Source organism: Podarcis bocagei (assembly GCF_964188305.1).
Source record: "Podarcis bocagei genome assembly, chromosome: 16".
NCBI lineage: Eukaryota > Metazoa > Chordata > Lepidosauria > Squamata > Lacertidae > Podarcis > Podarcis bocagei.
In genome coordinates this window covers 27,623,222-27,635,326 of record NC_138142.1, presented here as the reverse complement: position 1 = coordinate 27,635,326, position 12,105 = coordinate 27,623,222, and the positions used below count along the sequence as shown (strand labels likewise).

The window sequence follows — 12,105 nt, the reverse complement described above, 5'->3', positions numbered from 1 at the left end:
TTGCTGCTCTAGCGGTATTATTATTATTAAGAAAGCCAGATTTGTTCTGTTTAATCGTTCTGACATTTTCAAGTTTTCATAAATCCCCTTATGAACATTTCAAATAAAATAAAATCGCAGTACAGTGGTACCTCGGGTTACATATGCTTCAGGTTACATACGCTTCAGGTTACAGACTCCGCTAACCCAGAAATATTACCTCGGGTTAAGAACTTTGCTTCTGGATGAGAACAGACATCGTGCTCCGGTGGCGCAGCAGCAGCAGGAGGCCCCATTAGCTAAAGTGGTGCTTCAGATTAAGGACAGTTTCAGGTTAAGTACAGATCTCCAGAACGAATTAAGTTCTTAACCCGAGGTACCACTGTATCTTCTTTTCCAAATATGCAGAAGTATTTGTTAAACCACAATATTTATGCATCAGTGCTGCATAATAGCTCTCTTCCAGTATCCCCACCCCCCTCTCTCATCACTTTCTTACTTATCTTCTGGAAATTTGTTTCTTTTCCTTATCATTTTAAAACTTCCATAAAAAATTATATGGAAATAACAATAACAACAAAAAACAACAGCACCATAAATATTGCAACTAACTAAAAACAATCCATTTGGCTTCCTTGTATTGCTTCTGCCCACTGCTGACGTCTTTTAAAAAATTCCTCTTTTGATGCCCTTTGCAATTTTCTCCCCAAAGCCCTGAATTGCTTCTTTCTCATAGACTGACATTTGTTCCACAGGGACTTGAAAGCTCATTCTCTGCTTGGTGCATACGTTAGGGCAGCCAAAGGCATTGTCCGCACCCAGGCATTCCTTGCAGGTATTCTGCTCTCCCTCTGGGTGCTTATTGTAGGAAGGGTGCTGCTTATCCATACAATTTTTTTCCTTGCAGTCTCTGCACAATGGTCAGCGTGACGTAGTGCTTAAGAGTGTCAGACTAGGAACTGGGAGACCAGTATTCAAATCCCCCCCCCTCACTCGACAGTGAAGCTCCCTGGGTGACCTTGGGCCAGTAGTTCACTCTCAGCCTAACCCACCTCGCAGGGTCGTTGTGCGGATTAAATGACGGGGTGGGGGGAGCCATGTACACCAGCCTGTGTTTTCCCCTCCATTTCAGCTAGAGTTTCTTTTTCCACGGACGATCTGCTAAAGAACAAACAAAGACTCTGTCAAAAATAACCTGCGTGCAATATCTCAGTGACCCGTTTGCAATATTCAGGCTCCGTCAAACACAGAACGCACAGTGCAGAGCTGTTCCTGGCTGTCCCTGCCACTCAAGCAGCCGCCCCTCCTCTCCGCTATATAAAATACCAGCAGGAGAGAAGGAGGGAGAACGAAGCAGAGGCAGAGGAAGGGAAGCACTTTGCCAAGAAGCTCCTTTAGAACACCCTGCCGGCTGCGCCCTTTGAGCTCTCTGCTCGCTCTCTCCTCCAGGGGATTAAAACTCCAAATGTTGGTCAAGCTGAGGATGGCTTTCCAGCAGGCCGGGAAGATATCTGAAGGGAGCCTGCCCAAACTGGAAGCCAACATCCTCGTCATTGGAGCTGGGAAGGTGGGCAAGTCAGGTGAGTGACCCGCAAGTGCTGGCTTTGCATGCAAAGGGATTCCAGGTTCAGTCCCTCTCTCATCTCCAAGCAGGGCTGGGAATGACCCCACAGAGTTGCTGGGGGTTAGTCCCATCGGCTCTGATCACTGGGCCATGCTGGCTGGGGCTGATGGGAGTTCTAGACCAGAACATCTGGAGGACATTGGAAGGGAGGATGGTGAGGAACCTTCAGCCCTCCAGATGTTGATGAGCTGCAACTCCCATCACCCCAGCAAGCATGGCCAGTGACCAGAGACTCGTCGTTGAGCAACATCTGGCAGGGGGCAGGCAAAGGCTCCTCACACAAGGTGAGGATAAGACTGGCCTACGCTCTGGCTCAGTATAGGGCAGCTTCCACAATTTTGCTGTTGGTTTTAAACAGGCCTCAAGTTAAGGACTTGGCTTGGATCTGGTCGGCTAAATGGTCCACGTATTTGTAAGCATATTGGGGCAGGAGTTTGGCTGCTTGTTTGCTTATGCTGCAAAGTGCCATCTTTGCCGAGGATAAAGGAGCTGGTGTCATGGAACTGTAGAGTTGGAAGGGACCCCAAAGGTCATCTAATCCAACCCCCTGCAATGGAGGAATCACTGCTAAATAATCCCTGGCCGTCCAACTTCTCTTTGAAGGAGAGTCCACTACTTTTGGAGATAGTGCGTTCCACCATCGAACAGCTCTTACCCTCAGAAAGCTTTTGCTAATGTTGAGTCGGGATGGTCCTTCCTTGTCATTTGAATCCATTGGTTTGGGTCCCACCCTCTGGAGCAGCAAAAAAACCCCAAGCTTGCTCCATCTTCCATGGGGCAGCCCTTCAGGTATTTGAAGGTGGCTCTCTCATATTGCCTCTAACTCTTCTCTTAGTCATGTCACAACTATGCTGTGAGCTAGGATAGGAAACAGGGAATTGAATATCAAAGCAAGTCCCTTGGTTTCCAACCAGGGGACAACAAGATTGACCTCCCTGCCAGGAGGAACACTGCAAAGGACGACTTCGTCGCTGCTTTTTGTCAGCTTTTTATTAAATGCCATCAACGTAAAGCCACTTTAGAGGTACGATTTGAAAACATAGTCCCTGTTGCAATCTAAATGTAGTCTGCCGGGGAGAGAAGGGGAAAGGCGAGGGCTGTCTGTGGCTTTAGCACAGCTGTAGGGCTGACAGGTGTCCACAACCTCTGGAGGGCACTAGGTTGGTGAAGGCTTCTGTATCTGTACTTTCGGCAGAGGCCTAGCTCTGTGGGAGGGACACCCTCCGAAAGTGGTGGGCTCTCCTTCATTGGAGGTCTCTGAGTAGAGGCTGGATGGCCAACTGCCAGAGGTTCTGCACCTGTGAGTCCTGCATTGCAGGGGGTTGGGCTAAATGGCCTTTAGGGGTCCCTTCCAACTTTACAATTTCTAGGATTCTGCAACGTGGGTGAAATGCCTACATTCTGAGTCAAGTGGGCCGTGATCACTTCAGAAGCAGCTGGGTATCGTGTCAGGAGGACTGCAAGGACGGGCCCAACGCTAAACCCACCTCTTAACTTACAGTCCGTCTCCCGCGCCCATTCTCATTGTTTTCCCCCTCATGGAGCTGCACAATATTGGAAGTGAGGGGGAAAGTTCATGTCAGAATGGGGCTCTGAGGAAGTAGATGGCAAAGGAAGATCCCCCACATCTGTCTGTCTGTCTGTCTGTCTGTCTGTCTGTCTGTCTGTCTCTTTCTCTAGTTGCGATGGATCTGGGATGAATCCTCACCTGGGATGTGGTGATGTCACTTCTAGTCTGACCAAAATCAAATCATTCTTGTTACACCTATGAAGCTATGAATCCCACTTCACCTTGGGCCAGTCCCTGCCTCTTAGCCTAACCTACCTCACAGGGATGTTGTTGTGAGGGATTAAATGAGGGGCAGAACCGTGTGAACTACCTTGAGCTCCTTGGAGGGAAAAGTAAACTATAAATGCAATAATGAAACCAACCTGTAAATAAAGATTTATTGCCTTTAGCAGCCGGATCAATGATGCCATCCTAATATTGCTGCTTCTTCCCACATTCTAGCTTTGACGGTTCGGTTTCTGACTCGGAGGTTTATTGGCGAATATGGAGATATTGGTAAGTGACCTTTGAGATAATCCTTCTCTGGTCCCCCCCCCCCCCCGATAATCAATTCTACAAATTATTTTTACGTTAAAATTATATACCACTTGGTTGTAATAAGACCTCAAAGTGATCTGCAGAAATAATAAAGCTATTGATTCTTTTTGTAAAGCTCTCTGGGGTTTCGTTGTGATCATCAAACAGTATATAAATCTTGAAAAATAAATAAATAGAATCCTTTTCATCTTCCTTTTCCTCCCTCCTAGTCACCCCCTCACTTTCCTTCCTTCCTTCCCTCCCTCTCTCCCTTGACTTTGTGCTATTCACCATCTCCCACCTCACAGGGTTGTTGTGGTGGGGATAAAATAGGAGTCGGGGTGGTTGAAAAACCCCTCTGAATGCTTCCTTGAGCTTCTTGAAGGAAAAGTGTGATAGATGCATAACGATAAATAAATAACCCTTCCTCCACCCACCCACCCTATGCAAATATGGATTGTATGCAACTTTTCTAAGTAAAATTCCATTAAAATTAATGGACCTAAGTTAATTTTTAACAGGTCACCTCTGAACAGGACTGACATTGGAGATACCACAATATGGTCCTAATCTGGATAGGGGAGGGGCTCCCACACCTGTAAGTCAGTGTGGTGTCGTGGTTAGAGTGTCAGACTAGGACCTGAGAGAGACCAGGGTTCAAATTCCCACGTGGCCATGAACCTCACTGGGTGACCTTGGCCCCATCACTCACTCTCCACTTCACCTACCTCATAGGGTTGTTGTGAGCTTAAAATGGGGAGAAGGAGAACTATGCAAGCCAAATCACGTTCCTTGGAGCTATAATACAAAGGACATAAATCTGCATCAATCAGGAGCAGCATTGTGGCAAGGGCTAAGGAATTAAACCACAGAGCCTAGGACTTGCCGATCAGAAGGTCGGCAGTTCGAATCCCCGCAACAGGGTGAGCTCCCGTTGCTCGGTCCCTGCTCCTGCCAACCTAGCAGTTCGAAAGCACGTCCAAGTGCAAGTAGATAAATAGGTACCACTCTGGCGGGAAGATAAACGGTGTTTCCATGCACTGCTCTGGTTCGCCAGAAGCAGCTTAGTCATGCTGGCCACATGATCTGGAAGCTGTACGCTGGCTCCCTCAGCCAGTAAAGCGAGATGAGCGCTGCAACCCGTCGTCCGCAACTAGACTTAACAGTCAGGGGTCCCTTTACCATTACCTTTTACATCTCCTATACCAGGGGTCAGCAAACATTTTCAGCAGGGGGCCGGTCCACTGTCCCTCAGACCTTGTGGGGGGCCGGACTATATTTTTGGGGGGTAAATGAACGAATTCCTATGCCCCACAAATAACCCAGAGATGCATTTTAAATAAAAGGACACATTCTACTCATGTAAAAACACGCTGGTTCCCGGACCGTCTGTGGGCCGGATTTAGAAGGCAATTGGGCCAGATCCGGCCCCTGGGCCTTAGTTTGCCTACCCATGCCCTATACAATCCATACAATCTGCCCTTGACGGCATGGCTACAGAGTTAATGCACACGCACCCTCAATTTATTATGGCCAACAGACCAGAAATAAGACCAGCTAATGTAGCCTGCACCCTGAGCTGTTATTAACACATTTTCTCCCCACCTCTCCTCCTTTCCAGAATCAATTTACACCCACAAAGTGATAATGGCTGGCCAGGAAGCCTGCTTCAGCATCTGGGACTCCGTCTGCCCCCAGGTAAGACATCACCACACACAATTCACCAAGGCAATTTCCACAACAGGCGAATGCCTGGCTGAAGCTGGCCTGCCAGCGGTGATGCCGCGGTTAGGGAGCTGGACTAGGAGCTGGGAGACCAGGGTTCAAATCCCCCCACTCAGCCGTGAAGCTCACAGGGCGTGACCTTGGGCCAATCACTTGTTGTCAGGCTTGTTGTAGGGATAGAATGGGGAGGTGGAGAAGCATATACGCTGCCTCGAGCTCCCTGGAGGAAAGCTGGGGTATATAAATGTAATAAATAAATAACAATATGTAAATTGATAGGTTCCGTAGGAGGATTATTACTGCTGAGAGATGTGGGGTTCTTCTCATGCTCTGAAATGATGTTGTGCCATTAGCCAGAGACGTACATGATGGGCAGCGAGAGAGAGGAAGCTCTTTTGGAGGCCTGAATCATTAATTTAATAATTTGATTCCCGAAAGTCGATTTCCTGAAGGAGCATTAGGGGCAGGTGGCAGGGTGGTGTAGCGGTTAGAGTATCAAACTAGGAACTAGCAGACCAGAGTTCAAACCCTCACTCAATTATGAAGTTTACTAGGTGGCCTTGGCCCAACCAGCCTAAGGTACTTCACAGGGGAGAGGGAGGGTGATACTCTGGGCGACTCCCAACAGAATATTAAAAAGACAATACAGCATTAAACATTAAAAACTTCCCTGAACAGGGCTGCCTTCAGATGTCTTTTAAAAGCAAGATAGTTGCTTATTGCCTTGACATCTGATGGGAGGGCGTTCCACAGGGCAGGCACCACTACCGAAAAGGCCCTCTGCCTGGTTCCCTGTAGCCTCACTTCTCGCAGGGAGGGAACCGCCAGAAGGTCCTCAGCGCTGGACCTCAGTATCTGGGCTGAACAATGGGGGTGGAGACGCTCCTTCAGGTATACTGGGCCGAGGCCATTTAGGGCTTTAACGGTCAGCACCAACACTTTGAATTGTGCTCGGAAACGTACTGGGAGCCAATGTAGGTCTTTCAGGACCGGTGTTATATGGTCTCGGCGGCCACTCCCAGTCCCCAGTCTAGCTGCTGCATTCTGGATTAATTGCATTTCCCAAGTCACCTTCAAAGGTAGCCCCACGTAGGAGTAAATAAAAGTGCCTCGCTAACTCCGACCCTCGTTCAAATTTGTGCAGATGGCCAAGCTCCAGGGTTGCCTGAATGAGAAGCAGCTCCGCTGGGCTGACGGCTTCGTCATCGTCTACAGCATCTGCGACCGCGCCAGCTTCCAGTTCGCCCGCCAGCAGCTCCAGAGGATCAAGCAGCTGAAGAAGAGAGGAGGCGCCGAAAAGGTCCCCGTTATCCTGGTGGGGAACAAGCGGGACTTGCAGCACCTGAGAACCGTCTCCAGCGAGGAAGGCCGCCTTCTGGCCCTCTCCACCGACGCGGGCTTCTTCGAGATCTCTGCCGCCGAGACCTACCATGGCGCCCTGGTGGTCTTCCACGAACTCCTGGACCTGGTACGGGACTCCAGGAGCGCCACCAAAAAGGCAGTGGGCATCCGGGGACTCGTACGCAGCATGTCAGCTGTCCTTGGGAGGAGAAGGACTGAATGAGCTTTGGTTTCAGGGAGATGGGAGGAAAGAGAGGAACTAGGGAATTTTGGGAGAGGAGCTCTGGTGACGGCCGCTCAGTTGGATGTGCATCCATCCCTAAGGAACATCGGGCGAAATGACCACAGAAGGATGGTGCAGAAAGCTTGCACACCTTGGACTTAGAGTTATGGACAGCTATAAATGTACTTCTTGTCTCTGAGAGTAGCCGTCTCTTGCAAGCACAAAACAGAGGTTGGATGGCCCATCAACAGGGGTTCTTTAGTTGTGGTTCCTGCTTTGCTAGGGGTTGGACTAAATGACCGCATGGGGTACCTTTCCACTCTGTGATTCTGTGATTTTGCGCCTTGGATGCAGGAGTGATGCACACCTCCCGCACGATGTTACCAGGGTCTGGCGCTGTGGATCAGGAACGGCGTTGTGAAAAAAAAGGACGAGGAAGGTGCTTTGGAGCATGTGCAGAGCACCATTTGCTTCATCGCTGAACAGCAGCAAAAGCAGACACCGTGTCTCCGGAGTTAGAGGGTGGGTCTTGCGAGTCAGAGGCTGTGGCTTTTGCTCAGGGGAGGCCGGCTTACATTAATCACTCTGCAGTGGCAGGGTTCGAAAGAGCAATTATGGCATTTGTGTGAAGGCAAACCTTTTCAGAGGCTCTGCAGGGGTTGGAGAAATGATTAGGTTGATTGGGTAGGAAATAGAGCTCAAATGGATCTCATGCCAGTTCAGTGCAAGAACCCTGCTGGATTGGACCGTGGGCGCTTGCCACCCACCCAAAGCACTTTCTCTTTGACTTAAGTGCTGAGGTAGCTGGAGGCTTTGCCATGTTGTTTTAAATGTTATGCATGCTGAAAGCCACCCAGAAGGCGCCTGCTCTCGGTTGCATGCTATATAATTCCCCTTTTAAAAAGAGGGATGGAGAAGAGCTAAATAGCAAGGAGGCAAATTTCCAGTACTCTGTAATGTGTGTGTGTGTGGGGGGGATTTTTCCCCTTCTTTTTATCCCCGGGAAAGAAAACTAAAATGTTTACCATTATGTCCTTGTTTATCGTATAAGTTTGGTTAAACCACTGGCTTTAGGAAGAAGATATAAGAGTAGTCCTGACCAGCAAATTTGCTGCTATTATTATTATTATTATTATTAAAAATAGATGTTGAATATGAACCTCTTATGGTCATGATCCAAACAGCCACACTGCAAGTTCTTAGCCTTTACAGGATGCTTCTCAAACTACAGACACACCATCCTGCTTGGGCAAATGACTTTGGAACGGACGGGCATTTCTACAGCATGTTGGTGAAACATCACAGGGATCTGCTCTTCAAAGCTGGCTGGGATTGGGAGGAGAGTCCAAAGTCCCAATGAGTGTACCTACCCAAAGTAGTTACAGTATTTGGATTCTGGTTGTGCTGAGTTGCCAGCCAGCAAATTATAGGGTTGCCAACCAGCCAATATTCTGCCAAGACAAATAACCTAACCAGATTCAATCCCTAACCAGCCCGGAAGACTGGCCTGTTTCAAATTCCGCCAAATGGCTCCTCCCATCAGTTGTTCCCCGACTGCACCTCTGACTGGGCTCCACCTTCTCCTCTGACATAAACCTCCCGTTCCCACCCCATCACTTCTGGCCTCTTCGTGCTGAGGATGTGGCCTTGCCCAATGAGCCAGTATTTTTTAAGAGAGCAAGCATAGCTGCATCCTGCACATCAAGATTCTCCTGGGTAGCTGGCCTGATATGGCAAGCAAGGTTCTTCAGATGTTCCATCTTGCCCTCCTTTCCTCATTGCTGTGCCCATCATTTATTTTTATTTTGAAACCACTGTGCACACATCTGTACCATTAAGTGCACAGCTTAATGGAGAATCTCAGCATAGCAGTGAAGGCTGGGGCTGATGAGAGTTGTAGTTCAGGACAGGGCAGGTTGGTGAAGGCCTGGGGTGCTTTTAGATGATTTGTTTATTGAGCATTCAACCTGATTTGTCTGCAGGGAGATTAGATGACGACTGCTATTTACTGAGCGGTCTATTTACTCTGATTTGTTTGTAGAGAGGTTAGATGACGTTGTGTCAAAGCTAGCATCATCCCAGACTTTCCAGTGCATTTCCTTATCCCGCCATTGAAAAAAACAATTCCCATCTTTTTGTGAAAGCAGGTTTGCTGCTCATGACCTCCCCATCAACTGTAACTGCCCAGTTTGCCATCATCCCACCCCAAAATAGCAGCAAACCAGAAGCAGGGTGGTTTACAGCGCCCTGCAAGAGGACTGAACAGGTGCAGTCATTTTAGGCAGTGAGGACACAGCGCAACATTTTGTCGTGGTTTCCTTTTGTTTTCATTTATTCAAAATTTGTTTTGGGGGGGGGATTCTTGTTTACGTTCAAACCTATTTTGTTATTGAACTGTTCTGTTGGAATGAAACTCTTGCAGAAGAAACCTCTCACTGTCGTAATGTTTGGATGAGTAATAAAAAGTTTACTATTTATGATGACGGTGATGGACTGTGGTGAACTTTCTTGGTTTGTTCCCAAAAATCTCCAAGCAGCGAGAGACTCCACTGCAAAGGTTTCTGGTGCTTACTCAGGGCTCTGTTTGCTTGGAATGAAGGTTAGTCAAGATTGTGGTGTCTTTAGGATATATGGTTTTAGTTACACATCTCTACAACTTGAACATAGGACGGAGGGGCTCACAGCGTCAACACCCCAACAGGTCTTGCTTCTCCTTCAGTCGCAGCTTTGGATCCAGCACAGAGCAAACAGGTCTCTGTGTCTCCAGCTTCCAGCCTGCTTTTCCAGCTCAGCTCACATTCACTGCACTGGCTGTTGTTCTCCTCCCTAGCAGCTAGGTGAGGGGGATGGAGAAAAGGGCCACCCAATAGTCTGGAGGGAATCATCACTTAGTTGCAGCTCTTGCAATCTCACTCATTCTTCATTCACACACACACACACACACACACACACACACACACACACTCTCTCTCTCTCTCTCTCTCTCTCTCTCTCTCTCTCTCTCTCTCTCACTGGTACCTCGGGTTAAGAACTTAATTTGTTCCGGAGAAGAAGAAGAAGAGGAGTTTGGATTTGATATCCCGCCTTTCACTCCCTTTAAGGAGTCTCAAAGCAGCTAACATTCTCCTTTCCCTTCCTCCCTCACAACAAACACTCTGTGAGGTGAGTGGGGCTGAGAGACTTCAAAGAAGTGTGACTGGCCCAAGGTCACCCAGCAGCTGCATGTGGAGGAGCGGAGACACGAACCCGGTTCCCCAGATTACAAGACTACCGCTCTTAACCACTACACCACACTGGCTTTCAAGTCTGTTCTTAACCTGAAACTGTTCTTAACCTGAAGCACCATTTTAGCTAATGGGGCCTCCTGCTGCCGCTGCGCCACCAGAGCACGATTTCTGTTCTCATCCTGAAGCAAAGTTCTTAACCCGAGGTCCTATTTCTGGGTTAGCAGAGTCTGTAACCTGAAGCGTATGTAACCCGAGGTACCACTGTATATATGTATTCATAAAAGTTAAATACAACAAACATAACATTTCCAAAAATTAAAAAAGCGGTTCTTTCGAACCTTCAGACCTTCCTTCCCTCCATGGGTTCCATTTATATATATTTTTCCTGCATCTTTTAATGTAATCTATCCATTTTACAATCCTGGTTTCCAAAATTCTTGTTACTTTACAAGTGTCCTTGTATCCCTGCCAAAGATTTGAGCTGTTTACAGTGGTCTATCAAATATGTTAAAAAATTATTCCAGTCTTTTAGAAATATTTGGTTTTCCTGGTTTCTGATCTTTCCCGTCAGTCTTGCCATTTCTGCATATTCCATCAGCTTGGTCTGTCACTCTTCTCTGGCCGATACTTTTTCTCCTTTCCATCTCTGGGCTAGGAGCATCCTTGCCACTGTCGTTGCATACATAAACAGTCTTTTATTTTATTTTTTGGTAGTTCCACGCCTGTAATACCTAACAAAAAAGCCTCTGTATTTTAAACAAAAGTTATATATCATTTCCCAGAAAGCTTTTACCTCCCCACATGTCCACCACATATGATAAAAGGTACTCTCTTTCCTTTTACATTTCCAGTAAACATTTGAGCTGGTCCTATACATTTTTGCAATTTTACTGGGTGCAATCTCACTCATTCTTTTGGGATACTGATGAGGACACTTAAGTGACCAGCTAAGGCATAGCTTTCAACGTTTTCCTTTTCTTAAGGGAAATTCCCTTATTCCGAATAGGATTCCTTGCAAGAAAAGGGAAAAGTTGACAGCTATGAGCTAAGGTTGTCCTCTTACCTATTCCTTGTCTGACTTGTTAGATTCTAACCCTCCCTGGGCACAGGACTCCAAGAACTGGAAGGGGCTCAGAGCATCATCCAGACTGCCCCCTCCCCCCCAAAACCCCCACATCAATCCATACAGTCCCTGCCTGCAAGCTGCCTAAGTAATCAAGCACTGCACTGCAAATTGAAATTCCCTTTGAAACACATTTTCAGCACTATTATTCTCAAGCAGTTGGCAGAGGCAGGAAGCAAGGATGCTCTGTGAACTTTCCGAAGCACGCACACAACGCTGCTAAGAGAGAACAGACGTCCAAGGGAGGGTGGTGCTGCTATTTGTGGATCTGAGTGGGCCTGGGTTCGAAAAATACTGCCTCTCTGGGGCAACGGCTCCTCTAGAGTCCACAAAGATCTGGAGAGCTTTCTCAGACACGCTTGGCAGAGGACCCAGTTCGCACAATCCATTACTGGGGTAGCAGTAAGTCACAGGGGAGCTGGAGCTCATTGAACTGGAGGCTGGACCACCTGTTGTCAGATGTTGCTGGTGCCCTCCAGATATTGCTGGACTACAACGCCCAGCAGCCCCAGGTGTACTTTTTAAAGAGCTGCTTTGGAACAGGTTTTTTACCGGGACAGCTTCTCTTGCCTCTGCACCACTGCAAGGGGGAAAGCAGCAAGCTGTTAAAATCAAACAGGCCTTTGGAAACTAACGCTGATCACTGGGTTGGCTGCTGACATGGCAGGCTGCATTTTCATTGCTGGTTCAAAAAGTATTTTGATGTACAGTATTTTAACTATTATTTTTAACTAGGGTTCTTTCTTTCTTTCTTTCTTTCTTTCTTTCTTTCTTTCT

At 47.6% G+C, this 12,105-nt stretch overlaps 1 protein-coding gene across 1 annotated transcript; it reads left to right on the top strand.

Moving 5' to 3' along the window:
- Positions 1-1,306: 1,306 nt before the first annotated feature.
- LOC308576273 (ras-related and estrogen-regulated growth inhibitor-like protein) lies at positions 1,307-9,461 on the top strand. The gene is made up of 4 exons (XM_081175476.1): positions 1,307-1,559; positions 3,615-3,668; positions 5,311-5,387; positions 6,559-9,461. The coding sequence occupies exons 1-4, from the start codon at positions 1,445-1,447 to the stop codon at positions 6,976-6,978; spliced, it is 666 nt and encodes a 221-aa protein (XP_081031602.1). The 5' UTR covers positions 1,307-1,444; the 3' UTR covers positions 6,979-9,461.
- The last annotated feature ends 2,644 nt before the right edge of the window (positions 9,462-12,105 follow it).